Source organism: Thrips palmi, unplaced genomic scaffold (assembly GCF_012932325.1).
Source record: "Thrips palmi isolate BJ-2018 unplaced genomic scaffold, TpBJ-2018v1 HiC_scaffold_11, whole genome shotgun sequence".
NCBI classification, from domain to species: Eukaryota; Metazoa; Arthropoda; class Insecta; order Thysanoptera; family Thripidae; genus Thrips; species Thrips palmi.
This window is the reverse complement of record NW_023144622.1, coordinates 4,332,746-4,356,147: the sequence shown is the minus strand read 5'-3', so window position 1 is coordinate 4,356,147 and position 23,402 is coordinate 4,332,746. Positions and strand designations below refer to the sequence as shown.

General features: G+C 53.0%; 4 protein-coding genes across 9 annotated transcripts in view; 2 read left to right on the top strand and 2 right to left on the bottom strand.

The window, feature by feature from the left end:
- Positions 1-1,059, bottom strand: part of LOC117639212 (protein unzipped-like) — a 41,762-nt gene extending 40,703 nt beyond the window's left edge. For both annotated transcript variants that reach the window (XM_034374653.1, XM_034374654.1), the window contains exon 1: positions 785-1,059. The gene's annotated coding sequence lies outside the window, so the exon portion shown is untranslated. The remainder of the gene's footprint in view (positions 1-784) is intronic.
- The window catches only part of LOC117639211 (mitoguardin), a 63,584-nt gene extending 45,662 nt beyond the window's left edge, over positions 1-17,922 (top strand). The window contains exons 4-10 of the mRNA XM_034374652.1: positions 13,188-13,378; positions 14,156-14,290; positions 15,881-15,993; positions 16,082-16,250; positions 16,342-16,575; positions 16,665-16,835; positions 16,914-17,922. Coding sequence (XP_034230543.1) covers positions 13,188-13,378; positions 14,156-14,290; positions 15,881-15,993; positions 16,082-16,250; positions 16,342-16,575; positions 16,665-16,835; positions 16,914-17,060 — 1,160 coding nt within the window. The 3' untranslated portion in view covers positions 17,061-17,922. The remainder of the gene's footprint in view (positions 1-13,187; positions 13,379-14,155; positions 14,291-15,880; positions 15,994-16,081; positions 16,251-16,341; positions 16,576-16,664; positions 16,836-16,913) is intronic.
- Positions 17,923-18,326: 404 nt separating this feature from the next.
- On the top strand, positions 18,327-19,849 carry LOC117639347 (innexin inx2-like). Its single transcript, XM_034374920.1, has one exon. It carries the CDS (start codon positions 18,463-18,465, stop codon positions 19,528-19,530), a length of 1,068 nt encoding a protein of 355 aa, XP_034230811.1. The 5' UTR covers positions 18,327-18,462; the 3' UTR covers positions 19,531-19,849.
- LOC117639348 (ephrin-B1) overlaps positions 19,740-23,402 on the bottom strand; it is a 321,150-nt gene continuing 317,487 nt past the window's right edge. For all 5 annotated transcript variants that reach the window (XM_034374922.1, XM_034374921.1, XM_034374924.1 and 2 more), the window contains exon 6: positions 19,740-23,398. In XM_034374922.1, coding sequence (XP_034230813.1) covers positions 23,244-23,398 — 155 coding nt within the window. In that variant the 3' untranslated portion in view covers positions 19,740-23,243. The remainder of the gene's footprint in view (positions 23,399-23,402) is intronic.

Here is a 23,402-nt window from a genome sequence, read left to right as displayed (position 1 = left end):
GGCCGGTCCAGGTAACACAGGTAATACCGGCATCCTTGTCCATTCAGCGGCACAGCACAGCCCGGCTCACTCACTCTACTTTTCTTTTCTTTATTTTTTGTCCGAGGCGGCAGCAGCTTCGCTCCGGTGCTCCGGTGAGGCTGCCGCCGCCTGCACGAACTACTGCCTACTCCGTCTCCTACATACTCATCGCCGGCAACGAACTGAGTCAGCAACACGTCACAGCCACGTGGTCGTCTCGCGTGCTCGTGTGTGTGTGTGTGTGTGTGTGTGTGTGTGTGTGTGTGTGTGTGTGTGTGTGTGTGTGTGTAGCAATAGCGTTTGCGCGCCAAAGTCGGGGGGTTGACCCACGGTCCAATTTTCTAGTGTCACTCTGATTGTGGGAATGCGTGTGTGGGATTCCTGGCTGTATTGGCCTCTCAGTTTGCCGAGCGTCGTCTCTCGAGCGAGTCCATATTTTGCCTCTCACTCTGGCCAAGTCGTTTGGGTGAACTGAGTGCGTCGCCCTATGCCGGCGGCACTGCAGACGGTCTGCGAACTGGCGACTCCAACCTCGCCGGGTGACAGTCGCCCAATGTGTCAGCAAAGTGAGCGTGGGCGTTGCAGTGTGGTGGGCAGGAGCGTCTCTGTCTAGCGGCGCAATTTGCGACCGTGACAGCGACCAAATCAGCACCGGCACACTGTGGAACTTGTCACCGAATTCCAGTGTGTCAGCGACGAGTGGATGTGGATGTGAAGGACAGAGTCGGACACGCACTCTTTATTGCCTTTCGCCCTGTCGTACCTGGTGTCGTTGAAACTAAAGTCGTCGAATATCTTGAGGTATCCAAAATAATGCGCGATGGTTAATCCTTTTTTTTGTGGGGCACACTGCGTTAGCAACGCATTCACACACACAGGCACACTGGTCACTGCACTGTGGAGCCTCGCCGCGACGTGCACTCGGTTCGCTCGCGACGTCGCCCCGCGGTCGCTGCGCGCTTCGCGGGCTCGGAAGGCGCGCCTCTGCGAGGCGTGGCTGTACGGGGACCTCGCCGGCTCGCTGCTCCGGCTCGACTGGCTTGCTTGCCCTGCCTGGCTCTGGGCTGGCGGCGCGGACGAGCCAGCGCTGCCTGTATCAGGCCGGTTTGCCGCGGCCCGAGCGGCGTCCCCCCCCCCCCCACCCCCCGGCGTCGCGGCGCCCCTCCACGCCACCCCCTGGCTGGCGCGCTGGAGGCGGCCGGGGCCTAACTGCGAATTTGTTTCCGACTGCCAACTTTTGGAAGGAAATCGACGGAAACGGCAAAGTTTTTTCGGGGGTCACCGGCCCGGGACATTTTTCTCGCATGTGGAATTAATTAGTCAAATCGCTAATTTGAATTTTAGGGTGTGCCCCCTGTTTGTAGCAGATGATACCTTTACCTACTTCAAAACATACCCAGAACAATACAATACACTTTAAGGTGTCAGCTGGCTTTTATTTAAAAAACATTTTTGCGGCTAAAATTTTCATTTCGCAAATACATTTTTGAATTTTGCTAAATTTTGGGTACTTTTAAGGCTTTTTACCGGATTTGTATTCGCCTCATTCCCGCGTCCATAAGAAATGATGGCTGAAAGTGCAAGTAAACTTGTTGACGACGAGACTATGAAACTGAAGGCCGTCCATCTTTGCGGTGGATGACACAGACTTGCACACCACCACTTGCATTCCTCGATGTGGCAACGGCCAGACTTCTTCTTGCTTCTCGGCGTGAAAACAGCTGCATATTTTTTTTTTCACGATTTATTTCCCCTCTTTCTTTACCCCTTTTGACTCGTCATTACCGCACGGCCCAATAAGCTTTATCTGCGGCTGGACACGCTGGACCGGTGTTCCAGGAAGGCGCGTCCACCTCGTCAGCAGCAGATTCCGAGACTGGAGAAGACACCGCAGCGCGCAGCCTAGCCGCGTCGCGGTTTCGGTCGCGAAGCGCCAACACTTGGAGAGAAAGAAAGTTACAATTTGTTTATTTTCACTCCGGTCTTTTTTTTTTAATTTAAAAAAAAAAATTTTAAATTTTTTTTTAATTTTTTTTTTTAATTTTTTAATTTTTTTTTATTTTTTTTAAATTTTTTTTTAAATTTTGTTTTTAATTTTTTTTTTTTGGCTGTGCGTGTGACCAGCACTTAATTGCCCTTCGAATCGGCTTAGCGCTGTCACGCCTCGTCACGACGGGCCATTCATCAAACCTCGCCGTGTGACCGGCCGGGACGATCGACTCAACCAGACAGAAATCAAAAGACGAAGAGAAAAGAGTTGTCATCTGGCAGTGTAAAAGTCCACGTGGGGACACAGCAGCGTTCTGCGCGGGTTCGCGTGACGCGCTGGCGGTCTCGTGACGACGATGTCGGCTTGCATAGTCGCTTGATTCCCCGATCGTTTTGGATGCACTTGAAAAGCAGCCACTATGCGGCCAGCCTCGCTAGCCCGGCCAGGCCGCGGCATGAGTTGCCGGTCGTTTGACCTTGGGCTGGAGCCCGCGCTGCCCGCGCTGCAGACCGAGTCCGCGAGTCGTCGCTCTGTCTCTCTCGCACCCGTTGCGGAAGCCTCGTGAGTGCGAGAGAGACAGAGCGACAAAAGCGACTCTCGCACATTCGTACAGCCCGGTCCGGTTGGCCACTCGGCCATATCCTCCGACTCATTTGTCTCAGTCTAAGTCCGAGCTGAGACTGTGAAAGCCAGTCCAGAATCGCAAACGGGACCCGCCCCTAAGCGCGGCCAGTTGGACGCAGTCTCGGACGATGCCCCTCGACGCCCCACGGATTGCTCTCTCGAACTGCGTCTGCCTCTCTCGCACTGCAGTGGCACGCCATCACACTGAGAACATTGCGCTTCATGAAGCGAGTAGTCGAACTTCCTTCTCTTGAAGCTTACAAGAGATACGCTTTAGTTGTGCCAGTGTGACAGAGCTTTGAATCACGTGACACAATGTGGACGACGCGAAAGAAAGTTGTGATCCTGCGCCCTGCACTGCAGGCGGCCTGACCGCCCACCCCTAGTCGGGAACAGTTGGTGGGAATCTGTTCCGGCGAAATAGACGACGGAAGCAGGCTGCTGGTTCCGGCCGGCGCTCCCTCCCCCAGTGTAGGCCCGAGGACGTGTGACCCGATTCGAACCGTCATTAGAAACCACCCCAAGAGTCCCCCAAGGGGAGGGCCTGGGCCGGGGCTCGGCGTGTGTCCGTCAGTGGCGTAGCCGGGCGTTGCTGAACTCGGCGATAGTGGTGGAAACTTAAATTGTAAAGGGGTGGGGGACGTCTGGCTTGATAAAGGTTGTGCCGCTGGCTGATCAAAGATTTGCGATCCTGCCGGCTGTGCCCGCGGGCTGTGCCCTACCAGTGTGCTGCCCTCAAAGTGTCAGGGTCATTTCAATGTGGGCCATAGGGACTACAGAAATAGCTGAGAGCCGCCGGCATCCTGGCCCAAAAGCGTCGCTCTGTCTCACTCCAGCACCAGTGTGACGTTGCGTTGCCAGGTGCCCCGGTCGGCACGGCGGCACTCGTCCTGCTCCACAGCAAGTGAGGCTTGATGACGAAGATTGCACTGGAGGCGACGGGGCGAATGAAGATTTAGCGGTGTGCCCCGGCTGCTCGCGTCTGCGCTCGTTGTGTTTCCACCCTTCACGGCGTGGACGGCCGGATGCTGCGCAGCATGCAGTGGGACGTGGAAGAACGCGCGCGAGGACGGCAAGGCCGACGTCATCCACACCTGCTGCAGGGGCTGGCGGTGACGGCCACGAAGAAGGATGTAAAATGCCAGGCAATTGGTGTGTGCCTCTGGCATTGCCTCCGCCTCGGCCATGGCCGTGCCAGGATGTGTAAATGTCAGGCCACCTCAAGAGCCCCCCGAGAGGCTCCAGCCCAGAGGCCCTCCGAGAGGACGGCGGCCTGAGTGACCTCTTCCGCTGCACCGCGTCGCGTCGCCCGTCAGCCCGGCGACTTATTGGTTTCAAGTGTTTGCATTCCATTTTCTAATCCCGCTAACGCGACTCTTTGACGTGGCAAACACAACTAGCCAGCCAACTGCTTGTAAAAAAGTATGTACAGAAAAACAAGGTACGGAATATGTCTGGCCAATATTTACCTGAAGAACTAAGAAGGTTTCCGTACCTGTTTTACATGAAACCCTGCACTTTTCCCGTTTTTCAGACATTTTCCGTACCAAACTATGGCTTTTTCACAGCAGTGATCAGACTGCCCGCTACCGCGCCGCGACTGCATTTGTTGGTCATTTCCGCAAGCTAGCGGACGCGTCCCGGCTCCTGCACTGTCTTCCATAAATAACACTAAAAGCGGCGTTCGGGATCATTTTGTTGTTAATGCGATGAACAAGGAGCCAGATCGGCCGTAATCTGTCGCTTCCGTGCGCGGTCCCTCTGTGTGGCCCCGTCGCGCTGTCTCTCTCGCACTCGGGGCGTCCCGTATGGGTGCGAGAGAGACAGGGCCGAAAGACCAGCCACGCCCGGCCGCCGCTGCCAACGAGGTGGCGATGACGGTGTATTAAGGGACGGGTCGTGTTGCCTATAAATTGGGATGATCCTGGCTCTCCCACCTGACGCAAGCCCGCGCGTCTGTGTGTGTGTCTCTCTGTCTGTGTGACGTTGGTGTGCATCGGTGTGCGTGCTAGGCACCTGTCCTGGACAGTCCAAACACGTCCGCCCCGACGGAATGGTATCCCTGACAAGTCTTGCAGCTATTCCCCCCGTTTAAAGTAATTTTCTTTATCGCTGTCGGTTGTCGGTCATCTCGGTATCTAGTTTTGAAATTACAATATTTGACTCTGTGCACTCACGTGGCAGTGCCGTGCTGCCGCCATGCCGACACAGCAGGTCTGCCCGTGAGTGTACTAGACTGACTTCTTTTGATGGTGTAGTGCTTTCTGTAAGTCGGCCGCTTCGGCGTGACTCGCCCGAAGGTCCCGAAGGGTCGCCGAATGGTCCCCGAAGAATTCCCGAAGGGTCCATGATCCAATAAGTCGGTATTATTGTCCTTCCCGAGCGGCACAAGGACCAGGGTGATGAGACAGGCCGCACCGTGGGAGCCTTGGAAGTACATGACTTATGGTGGAGGTGCATGAGTTCACCTGACCTCTGCGTTGCCGCTGACACACGCGAAAATGGTGCTCGTTTGGCGGCAGGGTTCGGCAGGGTTCGCCCAGCGCTGTTGTGGTCCTAAGCTAACCCGCCACCGGCACTACCTACCGCCCTGGCCTTTGGGCACGAAGTGCACGAGGCTATTGCTGTCACCCGCAGCGCTGGGGGCAAGGGTCCGTCCACGAATCACGTAACGCCCTAGCTCCGTCCCTGTCGCACTTGCGGGCCGGCAACGCGGAGCGACCAGGACGGGGCGATTGGCTGGGGGGCTCATCCACGATCCTCAGCCATGCAAATGGCGACAAGTCCCATTCCCGCTGCCAAGGCTGCGCGGCACAACACGCGAGCCCTGTTGGACAAACAAACTCCAGGTGCCGATATCTCGCGATATCTCGAGAACGGCGAGCTTGGCGAGCCTCGTGCACAGGATGAAATCGTCAGGGCATCGAATTTTAAAAGGAAGTTGTCCCGCGCGGGAAGTCGCTAGCTCTCACCGTTCGGGAGCCATTTTAACTTTTGCAGGGCGGAAATCAGTTGGGCCTGTCGCCTGGCGCGAGCGCTAGGGCTCCCTTGTGGACACAGGCGGTCACTCAGGCGCGCTATGCGCACGCGAGCCGTGCTGGATTGCGTGTCCCGCGCGTCCTAGAGCTGCCCGTCACTCCGTCACCCGCAAGGCTGTGCGCAGGCCGTGCAGGTGACTGACATAACGCATGTCCTTATCGCTAATCGGCGACATCCAGCTCGTCACGTCGCGTCAAAACAAATATCTCGTCACGTGACGTGACGAGGAGCTAGCAGGCCGTCATCGTGACCGAGTGCCCCCTGGGGCCTCGGAGGGGCCCACTTGGCCTGATCACACGCGTCCCCCCATTTAGCCCTTCTTCGTGATGAAAAAAGTTGTCGCGTCCTGTGTCTTGAATTCCTCATCGGGGCCCTCCCTCTTCTTCTTCTTCTTCTTCTTCTTCTTCTTCTTCTTCTTCTTCCCGTGGGGGTGCGGCGGGCTCGGCGGGTCATACGCGTGGACTACGGTCGCCACGCCCGGTGCAATTCGTCCCCGAGGAGTACTAGTGCGAGTTTGTGGCCAGATTCTCCTCGCACGCGACAGTGCTTCCGTCGTCGCTCCGTCTCTCTCGCACTCGTGGGCCGCCCCGTAGCGGTGCGAGAGAGACGGAGCGAGGCAGTGGGCGTGTTCCTGTTCCGGCCCAATTAGTCCCCGAACACTGGCATCGGTCCTCGCGGTCCTCGTGGGTCCACCACTGTAATACGGGCTGCAGCGAGGCCGGCACACTGTGCAGGCAGGCACACTGTGCAGGCTGCAGGGGGACTCTGCCTGCAGGCTGGCCAGTTTGTTTTAATTAGTCGCCAGCAGAGATTGCCTCTGTCAACATGTAATCCTGGGGGCAGTGCTGTGCAGTGCTGCGCCGGGTCTTTGGTCTTTTCAGAGCGGCCTTTGCGAGGGCGGAGGGAGGCAGCGCAAATACCAGCCCGCCAGTCATCAGGCCCGCTCCGCCCCGCCCTACAGTGGGCCAGAGGACCGGTTCTGGCCCACTGTGCGCCCTGCAGGGCTCACTGCGGGCCGCTTTGACCCAACCAGGCTGCGAAGGGGCCTCGAAAGGCAAGGACAGCCCGCCGCCGACGCCGAAAAAGTGAAGGGCACACTGGAATTTATTTTATTTTATTAGGGCTTATGACGTCGTTTGCCTGTAGTGTGGTGGCCGTGCAAGGACACCACGAAATGACCGCCGCCGCGTGCGAAGGCGTGTGGAGGCCGGAGGGTGGCAAGGACGCCGGGGGAAGGTTATTATGTTTGGCCAAAGCGCCCCAGGGCGTCGGAGAGGGGCGAGGGTGCGGACCGTCGAAGAGGTGAGTTGGCCGGGCTCTGCGCTGACCGCCGCTTCGATTCGGGAATCGAGAAACGAATCTCGAACTCGAATATCGAACTCCGGTGTGGGACCGCGGCGCGAGAATGGACGCAATGCGTCGCGACGCGGATGAGTCACCCTCCCTGACTCACTGACCTCGCCAAGCGGTCTGACGTCACGCTGCCGACGCTCGGACACAGTGGGCCAGAAGACCGGTGGAGGCGGCCGAAACTCTACACGCGTTTTGAGCTAAGCAGGACTCGAATCGAACGTGTGACCCCACCAATGGATTCCTCGTTCGGAGAGCAATCCATTGGTGGGGTCACACGTTCGGTTCGAGTCCCATTCAGCGACTCTTCCGCCGGTCTTCTGGTCCACTCTTCAACGCGCGGCCAACGCTCTACTGGCGTGGCAGTGCTGCGGGGCACTCTCTCCGACGGGCGGCGAAGGTTCAAATCCCCTCCAAGTTTCTCCTTTTGTGCCAGCTCCTTCTCTTTCAGGCTGGATTACGCACACCCAGCCGCGCGCGGGTTTCGGTTTTCGCGCTACAAAGTGTATGAGAGGGAAAAGGGGGGGGGGTGTTAAGGCGACAGCCGCGTTGCCCTTGGCCAGGGAATTCTAGCCGGCGCGGAGGCCAGGCGGGGCAGTGCGTCACTATTTGACCCTGTGCCGCGCGGCTGTGTGTGGAAGCTGTGGAAGCCATCGGAGTGTGATTCACATTCCAATTCGCACCGGTTGCGCGGCCGTCCCGGTGATGTCACATTCACGTACTTTTTCGGGCTCAGTTTCAGAAGTCATCCCTTTACGGGAACCGGATACGATTTTAGAAGCTGTTGCATCCGCCTTTCGGTGTAGTCATGGCAGTGAATTTCTTCCTCCAGGAAAAAATTACACATTCCAAGTCTGACTCAGAGAAGTGCGCCCGGAGCGTCAAAGGCGGGAGGCGGCTGAGTCCTTGAACTGCTGGGCGTTGCTCGCTGGACGCGAATGCATTGTCTCAATGGATATGAATCGGGCTCTCATTTTCTCGAGTGCATGCAACGTGTTCACCAATCCTCGGCGCGATCTCACTCCGCTCCGCGACGCGCCGCGACGCTCTGCGTGTCTCGCCCCAGGTGCAGTCAATAATTGAAGACGAGAGGAGTGCCAGCGAAGCCAACGAAGTGCCAGTAGCCGAGAACAAGGCCAGCGTTAATTGGCACCGAGCGACGCCTCCAGTGCGCCGACACGTCGGGGCGTATCACTGGAAGTCTCGTTCAGCATGCCGCCTCGCTACTGAGTGCGATTTCCCTGCCTTGGTTTGGATGCGGTGTTGCTGCGAATTCGGGTCAAGTTTTGGAATTTCGCTAGCTCAGGCCCAAGGGCCTGCCGCCTGCTCAACGCCGTTCGGTGCCCTGTCCTCGCAGGGCCGCCGGCCGGGAGTTGCAGGAAGTTCACTGCTTTCCAACTCAGAGTGGACGGTCTGCCTGAGCTAGCAGCAGCAGCCTCGATGAAATTCGTTACATTGAGGCAGGCCTTTTGATCCCACAGTGTGCCGCCCTCCCGCATCCCATGCAAATCCCGGCCATCTCTCAGCGCGAGCCGTCTGTCTGTCTGTCTGTCTGTCTGTCTGTCTGTCTGTCTGTCTGTCTGTCTGTCTGTCTGTCTGTCCGCCTGTCCGCCTGCTCTGCTATGCCCTATGTCCTCCACTTAAGCTCTCCCTTCTGTTTCGCTATTTTATTCGGTATATATACTCTCCCTTGGTAAATTGCTCGGCCGAAAGAGGTCACGGCCAGCGTGTCGCTCTGTCTCTCTCACTCGCTAACGGCACGGCCCATGAGTGCGAGAGAGACGGAGACCGGCAGTGGCGTAGCCAAAGGCAGCGGTGCGCTTGCTCCAGGCGAAGTCCCCTGCCGCCCCGCGTTGCCCGCAACTCAAAGCACTGCCAAATATTGATTGAGTGTGGCTGTTTATTTGGCGGACTCGAGTCCAGACACCGCCCCGCCCCGCCCCGCCCCGCCCCGCCAGGGTCCTTGTACGGGTGGCGCCGTCGCGTCGCCGCGTCGTCGTCGTCGTCGTCGGATGGCGGCCGAAGGGGTTGGGGCGACACGAACCGGGGGGAGGGGGGGGGCGTTCGGGAGGGGAAGGTTCGGCTCGCTCTCGAGCCACTGCGCGGCCGCACGGCAAGGGTTGCTTTCGCGGAGTCGCGTGCAGTGCACTGCGAGGCCCCGCACGACCAAAAACACAAACACGAAACGCGATCAACTCAATTTCCGCGGTCGGCTGATAAACTGCAGGCATGCAATCGCCAAAATGCCGATCGGTCGTGCCAAAACGAAGTGGTCTAATTTGCATGTCGCGGTGACAGTGGCGTGGACGAAGTGTGCCATCGCGGATGCCGCTGTCCGCGCGGCCACACTGCGCTAATGTGACCGGAAGCCTGGCGGCACGTAGCGCCCCCCCCCCTCCCCCCCCCCCTCGGCCCCGCGGCGTGACATTCTAATGACAGGTCTGCAAACGCGCGTGGTTCCTCGTGATGCAGTCGGCAGTGCATCCGTCTTTTGTTAATGGACACGTGGAGACAAATGACTGGGCGGGACGCATAGTGACGCCGTCTCTCTCTCTCTCTCTCTCTCTCTCTCTCTCTCTCTCTCTCTCTCTCTCTCTCTCTCTCTCTCTCTCTCTCTTTTACTTTGCCGATGAGTTCGAAACCTCTCTAGCAGTGAGAGCAAGTGACTGTGATCCATCTCGGAAGAGTCCTCGCTTGACAAAAATAGGTGCGTGGCGGTGCGCGGATTCGAACCCGGGGCCACGGCGTGTGTGTGTGTGTGTGTGTGGTCTCTGAAACCAGACCGCTCCGTCCGCACTCACAGGTGTAGGAGACACCTGTTGCGGGCCGCGGCGGCGTGCCTCGCGGTGCCCCGCGGGCTGCTGGGTGCTTCTTTGCCGTTGGGCAGGTCAGGCAGAGAGGAGCCACCCACTCGGACAGCGGATGGATGATCAGGCCAATGAATGAGTGGCCGAGAATGAATGAATGAATGAATGAATGAATGAATGACCCGGCAGCGGGCTCCTTCCGAATGAGTTCGTCGGCCTTCCATTGCACTGTACACCTCCCCCCTCCCCTCTCTCTCTCTCTCTCTCTCTCTCCTCTCTCTCTCTCTCTCTCTCTCTCTCTCTCTCTCTCTCTCTCTCTCTCTCTCTCCCTGACCGCTACCGCATTGAGAGTGACGGAGTGACGGCACGCTGCCACGTGACGAACAGGATGACCTGTCCGGCACACTTTACTTTGCCAGTGGCGTGGGGCCGAGTGGAGCGGCGCCGTCGGGACTGATTCCGAGAGTCGTTTTCGTCGCTCTGTCTCTCTCGCACTCGCGGGGCCTTCTGGACAGGTGCGAGAGAGACGGAGCGCTGGAAAGGACTCTCGGAATCAGTGTGCTGGTGGCGCCGGTGGCGCTGGCAATGGCGCTGCCGGCACTGGACAAAATAGAGTGTAGGAGCCGGAGGTGATGGGGGTCCACTGGAAGCTGTAAAGTGAAGTCTGCGGAAGCGCCCACTGGAAGCACACTGGAATCTGGGATGAGATAAAGTCTGCGGCACTGGAGGCTGGAAGCGAGCTGGAAGGTCCTCTGAAGGCCTGCCGTGCATGCCGGTGCAGCTGCACCTGCCCTCTGACTCCGCGCCGTCGCGCTGTCTCTCTCGCTCTCACGGCGCGCCCCGTAAGGGTGCGAGAGAGACAGCGCGACGCCGGAGTGACTGACTGGAGAAAAGCGTGACGCGTCGCCGCGTCGCCTTATTTCGCGCGCGACGTCGCGACACGAGGAATGCACGCGCCGCTCGATTCGACGTTGAATTATTTATAGCGAAACCAGGACGTTGGCTATTCAGGGCGGACCCCGGTACGGCGGTACGGCCCCTCGACTTTACAATTTACACGCAAATTTCACCGTTGTTCTCAATCGGACGTGTCGCCAGGTGCGGGAGGGGTTTCTATCAAACGCAGGGATGGACCATTCTGATGGTTGACGACGACGTCAACAACAACAACAACAACAACAACAAGACAATAAGGAGGTCGCGGGGCGTCGAGAGGAGAGAGAGGTCGAGTCCCAATCATCGGATCAGCGTGGCCGGGAAGGGCTCTCTAGAGCGCGCGCCGCGCGAGCGGACTGATTCTCTGACTCTGTCGCACCCCTTCGGAGCCCCTTCGGGGCGCGCCGCGAGTGCGAGAGAGACAGAGCGACGATTGTTCGAAGTCAGCCTGCGGGCGGCTGGACCGGAAGGACCTCGATTGCAGTGACGCAGTGCAGCCCTTGGCTAGGCCTCGGCTAGGCCTCGGCGAGGCCCCAGGCCCTAGGCCCTTGGACGTGGCAGCCCTGTCTGCACACCGGACCGGGCGGGCTTCCCCTGTTGCAGCCTGCCTGTTTAATTCGTCAATATTGGTGGCCCGGCCCATTCACTGCGCTTCCAGCTGCTTCCAGCTGCTTCCAGCACACCGCCTGGGCGAGCTTCAATGGAATCCCTAGAGAATGGCCATCTCTCTGTCTCTCTCTATTGCACGGACCAGGGCTTTCTTCCTACTCCACTCTGGCGGCCTTTCCCCGGCCCCCTTCCATGACCTCTCCAACTAGCCAATCCCCGACGTCCTGACTCCATCGGTGGCCCCTTTACCGACCCCCGTCCGCGCGCCTCGCCCCGCTCCGCCCCGCCCCCATCCAGGGCCCCTCCGCGCACCCTCGTTCGTCCTTCGTTGTCGTGCTGTGCTCCCCCTCCCCTCCCTCTCTCTCTCCTCTTCTTCCTCTATCCACTTGTTTCTATCGCCTTCCCGTCGCCGGGTCTTTTTTCTAGCCGCTCGCACCCCGTTGCCGCCGCCCCCCTCCAGCCCCAACGAACGCGCGTGCTCTAACCCTGTAGACCGACTCCGAGAGTCGTTTCCGTCGCGCTGTCTCTCTCGCACCTCACGGGACGCCCGAGTGTGAGAGGGTCAGAGCGACTCTCGGAATCAGTCCGCTGCTCTGTGCTCTGTGGCTGGGCCCCTTCCTCCCCCCGTGCGTTGCTTGCAGGCGCGCCGCTGCGCCGCGCGTGCCCTCCCCATTTCCAGTGGTTTCCAGAAAGGGATGACCTACATTCGCGCACCGCTCGCTGGAGACGCTGGCAGACGCACGCCGAGTGCCGATACCCCGCGTGGAGTTCACACGCCAGTGACAGGGGGTATCGCGGCCGGGGTCAGTCCTTTTTGTTGGGCCTCGCGCCACTCGCGCCTCGCCCCACACAAAGACCCCTCGAACCGCGAGGGTCTGGCGAGGGTCCCTGAGTTGGCCCGATACGTTCCAGAAGCACGAGGGCCCCACTGATGCGCATTTACCCCCTCCCCTTCCTGTGGTGGGCCCCCCGGGGGGGCAGAGCCGGGCAGAGCCACAGCCCTGGATCGATCCTCCACGACCTTGAAACTTGCGTCATGCCGCCCCCAACCCGCCCCCGCCCCCCGCGGACACTCCAAACTCCCTCCAGCCCCCCGCCCCCCGCAACACCCCGACCTACTCTGCAGCTTCCCCGTGGCGGGGGCGCGGCGCGGGAAAGGGAAGGGAAGGAAGGTACCTCATGCATTCCGGTGGCGATGACGGCGCCCCCTGGCGGACCGCGCTGGGACTAGACGGGCACCTAGCGACCACCGCGACGGCAGCGACGACTAGACGCAGGCGCGACGCCTGCCATTTTCGGCCATCCGGTGTCCTAAATGATGCGCCGTCACTGCCATCACTGCCTATGCCTGGTCGTGCGCCGCCCCCGCCGCCCCCGCCGCCCGGATGAACGTGAAGGCGGCGTCGCGGCCGGACAGGAGGTGGCCGTTTACCCGCCATTACGACAAGACGTCTTTGTAGAGAAGAGTCAGCAAAGCCGGGCAATCAGGGGGAAGGGAAGGGGAAGGGGCGTCAAGGAGCGAGGAGCGCTAATTTGCCGCCAAAGGTGGCCGTCGGCGCGGCGCGGCGTTCCCGCCGACACGGCTCAGACCCATTGCCAAGAGCCTCCTGGTTCCCCGGTTCCCGTTAGTCCGTACAAGTCGTAGCGGAACAAGGCGAACAAACGAGGCGGCGTGCTGCCCTGCCTGCACCACCTCCTCGTCGTCGTCCTCGTCGTGTTCATACACGAGACGGGCATGCCTTCCTGGTCCTCCGGCCGCGACGCCATGTCCACGCACGTTCGCTAACGACGGTGTGTTTTCTTCCCCGCAGGCATGGAGGCGCTGGAGACGGCCATCTCGTACTGGTACGAGGTGCTGGAGGCGTACCAGCAGCAGAGCCGCGCCGGCGGCACCCTCGCCATCCCGTCGGCCGAGGAGGCCGAGTTCACCGCCCACCTGCAGGAGCTACTGGACGACGCGTACCGCCTGCAGGAGCAGGGCGACCAGCTCTTCCACGATGAGGTGACGTAGTGACGTCACGTGGCGTCGGCGAACGGCGAACCCCCGCGCGCAGGCCGGCCCGTCGAACCACCGTGCCCGATGGGTTGCCTACCCTCCGGGCGGTCCGCGCTGCCTCTAGCCGCGTCGCGCTCTGCTGCCGAACAATGCAGCGGAGTCGCTGTGTCTCTGTCGCACTCACGGGGCACCCCCTAGGGGTGCGAGAGAGACAGACTGACCGTCTTGTCGCTTTGGCGCTTCTCCTCCAATGTTGGTCCACAGCTCCCCTCCCTGAGCCGCAAGCGGGTCAGGTTCATGCCGACCTTGTCCACGGCCTCCGCGACCTCCACGCCCCGCCCCGCCCAGCCCGCCCGTCCCCCCTGGCGGCGCGTCGCGGAGGTGCTGCTGCACGTGCTGCGGGCCGCGCCGCCGTCCCCGCCATGCACCCCGCCAAGCACGAGGCTGCCCCCGGTAACCCACATCCAAAACCGCCTGCTTCGCCTGCCTCCTCCAAGCAGCGCCTCAGGCAGGCTAGCCAGCCCGCCGGCCGTCGCGCCCTCCCCTGGCAGCGAGCAGGGCCCAAGCCAGCCCAAGCAAGGGCGTCCACGACCTCCCATTCCAATGTGGAGAAAATGCCGAGACTGCTCATTCTTGGAGCAAATAATGAAGATAAGATTCCCTTCTTTGCTTCCGCGTGCCCGTCGCGATGCCCTGCTTTTTGACGATGGGAACCTAGCGTGTGTGTGCGCGCGCGCCTTGAAGGGTCGTGAAAATAAAGGAATGTCTCTTGTTCTGTTGCAGCGCTCGATCCTCTTCAAGGCGGAGAGCTCTGCCCGCGGTGCCGGCAGCGTGGCCGCCTCGCTGTCCGAGTACCGCTCCAACACCAACACGGGGGTCATGTCCACCCCGGAGTCCTTCGTGTCGGCGCAGGACGAGGTGGGTACGCTGTGGCGCGGCGGACGCCGCGGGGAAGGACCTCGAGAAGGACCGTCTGAGGGGGAAAGTCATGGGAATGGCCAGAGAAGAAATTCGACTTCGAAAGAAGTCCTCGAGATAAGGCTCCGGGCTCCTGAGGTGAAGAGGCCGCGGGCCCCACCCCTCCGCCGGCCAAGACACTCCACAAGACGCGGCGAGACGACGCGACAACGGCGTGAGTCGAGTCTGGCTCTGGCGCTCTCTGCGACAAACCGTCTGGAACGTTGACCGCGATAGCTTTGTTTCTCTTCGTTTTGCCCCCCGAGCCGCAGCCTGAGAGTCGTTCTCGTCGCTCTGTCTCTCTCGCACCTCTAGAGGACGGCCCATGAGTGCGAGAGAGACAGAGCGAGGCAGGCGGCGGCAGGCCTGACGCAACACGCGCAACACCCTGTACACCGCCGCTGTCGCGGTGCTCGTCGCCTCGTGGTGGCGGTGTGTGCGGCAGTGCGGACTGGCGGGCTTCCCAATGTGCGGAGTGTAGGGCCCTGCCACTGCCCCGCCCTGCCTCGAACCGATGCACCGAGCAGTGCACCGAGCAGTCAGTGCATCCATCCGGCCGCGGCGCGGCGGAACGCAGCGGTGCCGTCGAGCATCGCGCATCAAGCTGATAGGGCGATAATGTGCGAGTAGCAGAAGCACAGTCAAGTCGTGCTGCCGCGCGGTCGCGAGCCTGCACCGAGGCCTACACCGAGGCCTGCACCCTGCACCGCGTCTCGGTTGCAACGCGAGCAACGCGGAGTGTTTGATCGGTCCGACCGGCCGCTGGGTCCTGTTTCGCGTGTGGCCCCCCTTCCCTCCCCCACCCACGGGCCTCTCGCTCTCCTCTTCCGTCTTGGCGACGTTCTGGTTGACACTGTATTTGCAGAGGTTCGACGACTGGACGCGAGGGGCCTAGCTTTCAATCGCGATTGGGAAATTGATTGCAAGAAGCTACCGCTTCCGATGGCGTCGGGCTGCTAGGTGGAGGAGGGGGAGGGGGAGTCCCCGGTGTGATTGTTTGTTGACGTCGGTGCCAGTCTGCCGGCCACTGCCGGCCGGCCAAGCGGAGGTGAGGGGAAGGGCAGGGAAGGGGTAAGGGGGCTGCCGGCTAGGAGCTGTGGCAGTGTGGGAGCTAGCATCCAAACAAACTGACCCTCGAACCAGCAGAACCACCTTCCTGTCGCGGTTGTGAGGACAAATCCATGAGGCCCGAGAAACCGAAAGTCCCTGCTTCAGAAAATATTGAAATAGTCACTTGAAAGGAAGGGGGAACACAAACACAGCGAAAATGAGTGTGGGCGATTCGAGTGGCTGTGGTTACAGTGACGGCAGCGTGTCTGGCTCCGGAGGACGGGACGGGGTAAGGAAATGTGAAATGTGGCTGCAGGAGAGACAATTTGCTCTGTGCTGAAAAAGTTTCAAACCAGAATCTCTTGCTCTGAACATTGTAAGGACCTCCTTAAATTTGACTTCAGCGGGAAGGGAGGATAAAAAATAGTGTTGGTGCTAGGCGTAAGAAGAGGGCTAATAATTTGAAAAGTAGAAAATAATCGAACAACTTATGTGTTCCAGGTGGCAGATTTGCGTGAACTGGATGAGTTTCAAGATACCTTCCCTGGGCTTGACACGCTTCCTCTTTACAAAGATGCTGTTAAAAAACTGGAAGAGGAAGGTATACCGTACAGGTAAGATTCCATGAGTTCTTTTGCAAATTTAATTTTCATTTATATCTGAAGGGTTTTAATTATGTTACAATATATTTTGTGTTTGCAGATGCCTACGAACTGAAATGGTGCACTGCAATTCTGACACAGAATACTTGAGCAAGTTGCACTGTGTTCGTCTCGCATTCCAATATTTATTCCTGGACCACTCCACATGGCAATGGTTTGCTGATGCAGGCCGACAGGTTCTCGTGGATCTTCTGTTATTTGCTGACAAGGTAAACTTTGCGCTGAAATTTAATTCAGTCAAGTTGAACATTATGCTGAATGCTCTGTTTGTTAATTTTTTTTATCACATCTACTTCACAGGATCCAAAGGATTTTCTTGTCGCATATGAAGAGATGCTAGAGTTTTTACAAGAGCTGAAGCATTGGGAAGATGTTGAGAAGGAACTTGGCTTCAAAGGAGTGAAAGCAATGACATTCTTTGATGTTGTTATGGATTACATACTGATGGATGCATTTGATGATCTTGATAACCCTCCGTCATCAGTCACAGCTGTTATTCAGAATCGATGGCTTTCAAATGGTTTTAAAGAGACGGTAAAGAGCTTCATTCAATCAAGTACTTTATTCTTGTGTTGTAATTTACCAAATTATTAACATCAGTCGGATTTTTTTCTCTGTTTCAGGCTCTGGCAACAGCAGTGTGGTCAGTTTTGAAGGCAAAGAGAAGAATGTTGAAATACCCTTATGGATTCATGTCTCATTTTTACTCAATCTCAGAACACATGTCACCATTAATGGCTTGGGGATTCCTAGGGCCTGATGAAAAACTGAGAGAAGTTTGTTATTATTTTCGAGTAAGTAAAACTGAACTCACTTTCTCATGAACTTGTAAACACTTTATTTCTATTCTAATTTCTTTTTTAATTTTCTAGGATCAAGTAATGGGCCTGCTACAAGACATATTTAGCTTCAATAAGTCACGATATACAGTTGTGGGTGAACTAGCTTCAGATATCTTCTCTCATATTAAAACGAGGGTTGATTACATTACAGAAAAGCTTTCTGTTCCGCCAGGCTGATTTTTAAGATTTTAATAATATAACTTTACTTTTTGGTTTGGTGGTGTATGGATGGTTTCATGAATCATCGTGGGGTAGTGGCTTTTGCATGCTACTGTATTACATGCTGCATATAAATTTGTTCATATTTCTAACTGCAGCTACAAATTTTTTAATTGTATTTTATGTGTGCAGGACTTGTTAAATCATGTTTTTCCTTGTTTATTGAAATGGGAGTTTAGTATCGAACTTAATAGCAACTAGTTTTGTGCAAGTGTGTGTGTGTGTTTTATGTATGACTGTGAGTGTGTACTTTTCATATTATGATGTGACAATATTTCTGAGTGCAAGGCACAAAATTAGTGTTGATTAATTGACTGTTAAGAATATTTACATTAATTTTGCAAAGGTAGGCAGTAAAGTGCAAGTAAAGTTGTGTGTTATGGACAAATGTCTGTGACATGCAAAGTTATGCGTCATCAGCTCTTCCCTTGATGTCAGTTCAACAGGGGTTCATTCCATTTTCATTTGCCATGCTCAGTATTAAGTACAAAAATACTTGAAATAATCCTTATTATTGTAATATTAATAGACTTAAAATATTATAATACAATTCTGCCTTATGATTGACTTCATGTATTGAAAGCTCTCACTACAAGCAAGAAGTTCTGTCTCAACTTCTTCTTTGCCATGTTAAAAAATTTCAATCACTTCTCATAGTCTCCTAGTATGATTGATGACTTTATAGATCAGTCATGAAGTTAACAATAGGGGACTTCCATGTAATAGCTTTGTTAAAATCCTCCCACCCCTTTTCCCCACAAAAGAAAGCTCCAAAAATTGACTTAACAATTGCAGTCTATAATAAAGCTATCAAAGGAAAGTGTTTGCTTCTTTTTGTCAGACTAAAGATCCCAACAACACTCCTTTGTGCCACCTCAAAGTAATGGCCACACAATGAAGACACAACCCAACTCCACAGCAACAACACAGCAAAATTTGGAAAAATTGAAGGACTTATTAAGAAGGGCTCAAGCACAACATACTCTATAAATTGAGTCATTAAACATTTTTGGCCAAATACGTTAAAGCCTTAGCTTTTTTCCAGTGAAAATGGTTGACCACCTCAGATTTGTCTGAAATCCATTTGGAACGTTGCTATGGGTCTAAGAAACAGAAGAGCTACGTTATGGACTGGGACTTCCCTCCCTGCCTGTCCCTGCCGGCCCGCGCCCAGTGTCACGGCCTGCCGCCGCTGGCACAGCTGGCGCGCTCTGGCGACCACGCCACGCCGCCGCCGGTCAACAAAGAAGAAGACAACGCCGCCGCACGCCGCAGTCAGACGCGTTGTGGCTTGTTATTATTGTTGGTCAGTTCGTGCAGGTTGAATGGCGTTTGGTGCTGGCAGAGAAAGCTCGGCAAAATGTTGAAAGCTTTAGAATCGGTGAAGGGACTGCTGAAGCTGGATGCAGTGACCATTGACAATAACATCTTCAGGCTGCATTACAAAGCCACGGTGATAATTTTGATTACCTTGTCGGTGGTAGTGACATCAAAACAGTTCATCGGCGACCCCATCCACTGCATGGGCGGCGGCGCGGTCCCCGAAATGGTGATGAACTCCTTTTGCTGGATCAACTCGACGTTCACTCTCCCCGAGCGGGGTGGGCGCCTCGGCCAGGACGTGATCCAGCCGGGCGTCGCCGGGCACACCGACCGCGACGAGCTGAAGTACCACAGGTACTACCAGTGGGTGTGCTTCGTGCTGCTCTTCCAGGCCGTCCTGTTCTACGTCCCCCGCTCTCTCTGGAAGCGATGGGAGGGCGGCCGCATCGAGATGCTCGTCCAGGAGCTCAACAAGCCCGAGGGCGCCCAGGAGGACCACCAGAAGGTCGTGGTCGACTTCTTTACCACCAACATGCACCAACAGAATATCTATGCCCTCCGTTTTTTCATGTGCGAGATTCTCAACTTTGTGAACGTGGTCGGACAGATATATTTTATGGACATGTTCTTGGACGGAGAGTTCTCAACCTACGGATCTGATGTAGTGAAATTCACCATGATGGAGCCTGGAGAGCGAAGTGATCCCATGTCTCGTGTGTTCCCCATAGTCACCAAGTGCACCTTCCACTATTTTGGAGCTAGCGGCTCTGCGCAGACCTTGGATGGTCTCTGCGTGCTGTCGCTCAATATTGTGAATGAGAAAATATATGTGTTCTTGTGGTTCTGGTTCGGGCTACTTTCAATCAGCACTGGTCTGATGATGTTGTACCGCATTAATGTAATTGTCTTCACGAAGATGAGGATGTATTTGCTCCGCTCCCGTGCCCGTCTTGGACCATTGGAGGACATCAAGACCATCGCAATGAAGTACGAGATAGGCGACTGGTTTCTCCTATACCAGCTGTCAAGGAATGTTAATCCTCTCGTCTTCAATGCATTGATATCTGATCTTGTCAAGAAATTACATGGCAAAGAGCATGTTTAGCACCTGTAAAATAATTTTGACTTTAGTTTTTTATCATGCTTTTGTTTTTAGTTTATTTTGTTATTGTTTGCAAAGTTTATGTAAAACGGATGACTTTGATTTTTAAATGATTTGGTTGTCATCGAGTTGTTTTGCTGTTTTCAATTAATTTTCTTGCTACTGACTCTAAGTGCATTTTGGGATACCAGTAGATTCAAATAAGAGGCAAGTTCATGTTACAATAATGTATTCTGTACAAAAGTCAGTTATAAAATATTCTTTCACAATGTATAGTGTACAGTGACATAAGGTGGTGAATATAAATATGCAACAGGAAAAACACCAACTTCTGATTTAAATTACTTTTGCTACATTTTCTGCACACAAAACAGATGAAAAGATGGGGAGATTGAATGATAACCAAATACATGTAAATGAAAAATAGCTAGAAAGAGGATGGAATGTGAAACAAAGGAATTGTATACATAGTTGTGCTTGTGGAAAACAATCTAGCAGCACTTCATGAACAAACAGGGACGGGGACCTTATTTACACAAAAAGGAAACAATAGCAGGGAACGTTTGATAACTTATGATTGACTGATTAAAATGGATCCTCTAATTCAGTAGGCGCCAGTTTTTGCTTTCACACATGAACAGACAGTGCTTGAGCATTTTCTAAACCTTTAATTTTTCTTTTTCACAAAAAAATATACCTCTGTTCAAGGTGATGTAGGCATTTTTGCATTTCTCTGCAGTTTAAAGTAACACTTAAAACAAATCACAAACGGATCTCTTCAAACCTGATTTAAAAATGAGTTTTTGTAGATCGATCAACCAAAAGAGAAGATAACATTTAGGCATTTCCATTCAATTTTAATGAACCACAATAAATAGAAACTCATCACTACAGGAAGATTAGTAGCAAGAGTAAGAGAGCTGTACCAATTTTATCAGTATGTACAATTTTTCAGTACTTACTTACTCTTGCTCATAACCACTGCAGAAAACAAAATCCTATTTATGCAAAAGCTAAGTTTCTAGTCAAGTGATTCATTCTCAAAACTTAATAAATAAAAAATAAAATTAAAAAAGATCTTGAGAATCATCTTGTGCCATACAGAGGACATAAAAAACATTTCATCTAACAATAGTAACAGTTGTAACTTTTACATCATTACAATAACAAATTCATCATTCAAATTTCACACTATGAACACCTAAAGCTCATGTGAAACACTGCAAGAATTGAAAACGTTTTTCACCCCATTCCAATTTTCAAATTTATCTTCTAAAAAAATAAATATACTCTCCAATTCAGATTCTAGTTAAAAGATTCTGGTTTGGAATATGATTTGGACAAAGGAAAAAAAAGGCTCAACGAAATCTTTTCTCAAATTAATGCATCTTAAATTTATGGACCATGCAACATTACTTCAGTCTATAAGTACCAAAAGATGAATTTGTGAGAAATATTGTTGCAATTTGATAGGTAGAGTACTATTAGAGTTTATTCTATCTTTTCTACGAGGGAAATGAGATGCACTACAGAATCATTCACCAGTGCAGTTATGTTGGCATGTCTTCACAGAATCAAGTTTTAAAAACATAGCTATTTTTGCGGCAACTGGAGCAAAAGTAAGAAATTGACATTTTTGCGGTAGGTTCTTCTTGAGAAGGTATATAATGAAGCAGCTAGAATTCAGCAGTACTACACTGTCATCCATGCCCATAGGGTCTGAAATGATTGCAAGAAAGGGGCAGGCCAGCCATCATGAACAGGTCAGGCAGAGACCAGTAATTTCAATCTGACAATGAGATGCAAAGACGGCAGTAACTGAAATTACGGAACAGTGACACCACAATACTGATAAAAATATGGGTGCCGTGTTAGCTACTACATAACAATTCCATCGTCTAATTGGTCCAACAAAGTATGCAACAAGCTCCACAGCAGACATCACCACTGGAATGCTCAGGTTGTGAGTAAGAAGTGTTTAAAACCTTTCAACCGCCTGTGAACCATCATAACTTGCATCTACTTGAGGGAGGCTCACTCAGCGGTGGAAAAGAGGGAGGATGCTAATGAGAAAATCAATTTACCTGATTCCTCCAAACAAATCACCAGGTTTTTTGCAGCTTTTAGTGCCAAACATGATTTAGCTTCAGTGATGTTACTTAACTTTCTTCACTATTCCATCCTTTACATTCAAATTCATGAAAGTGTTGAATACTAAGAAAATGAACAAAAGTACAGAAAAACATACCCATTTATGGCACTTAAATACTTATATACCACTGTATTTACAATAATTACAATGGGGGCATTAGACAGTTTTCTTCCTATGTAAATCAGAATTATGTGTTTTAAATTTATTTTCAATCTAAGTGACTGCAAAAGTCAGCTATAAATGTTTGATGGCTGTTACAAAGAACAAAATGGAGTGGCTTGTTGTGTGTATAAATATATTACATTAAAATTATAACATAAATTTTTTTTTACATTTTCATCAAAGGAGAAAAGAGGGTCTTCAGCTTCTCTGAGAGATAACTCATGATATGAAAATTCTTTGCTTTGTTTACCTCATGATATGAAGAATCGAAGGTAAAATCCTCTTGTACAAAAGATTGTTTTAAAAAAGCAAGAGGACGATTTCAAACTATTGTCACATTTCGAGTGTGAGCAGACAAAAGAAAAAAAACAACAACAACAATAAAGGATTTTTACACAACAAGCCACAACAGAAACTAAGTCCAAAATTAACTACCTAGTTTTCAATTTGTGATTGATCCACTGCAGTGTTTTCATTAAATAGATACATACACCTAATTACTATCACAACACACTTTTTCCAAGTGCTGATGAAATTTTACAAACATATATTTATATATTTATAATTTTATATACACTTTGAACATGTGGTAAAATGATGACTTTGATGCAAAATACATGACAATACACTATACAAAATGAGATGGCAATGAAAAATAAAATATGACAATGAATGAATTGTGATGACATTTATATGAAATTTATGATGATGACGATGATGATGACAACAAAACAACAATAATGTAGTAAAACGCTAAGTGACAGTAACATGACAATGAAAGAACACAAACCATAATGGCAAGATGTAAGGAACATCTAACGTGACATCAAAGAGAGAAACAAAATTTTGTGGTACATACCACGTTTGTTTAGATTTGAACCATTAAAACATTTTAAAATGAAAATGATAAAACATGTCATGTAGAAGTATCACTGGCAAAAACACTAACTTTACATTTCATTCAAGACTTTGGTGCTTTTTCCATTATCATTAGAATAACCCAGCAAACAGAGGTAATTTGCTGAACATTAGAGGTTGCTCCTTGTGGTTGTATCTTGACGCACTGTGTACATCTTGTCTTCATGAAGCATAAGTAGTCTTGAGTCTTGTGCACACATTAAATATGACACTAAACACACAGCGTGCAATGTCTAACAAACACACAAGGTATCTGCACTCTCACTTTCATCACAGTGGTAAGATGAGACACATCAGTAGGGCTGAGTGTCGCATGAAGGGAACACAGAGGAAAAGTAAAGTTCTTTCCTTCTATGATTTAAGGAGGAACAGGGATGAGGAATCTGGTCCTTGAACCGAAACCAATAATCAGCCCTCCCACACACTTGCAGCACAGGCAGATAATGTCCAACATGCTGCATCAGTGTGGTAAACATGCTCTTGTTCACCGCATGTCCCACCGTTGTGCTGCAGCCACAGCACAAACACTCAACAGCAGTAACCAACTGTGAGCATGAGTGCTCCCTGATCTTCGAATTGCACTATTGTAAGTTAGCTCTTCATTCTTTACCACCTCATTAGGATGCTTCTCATACTCATCTGC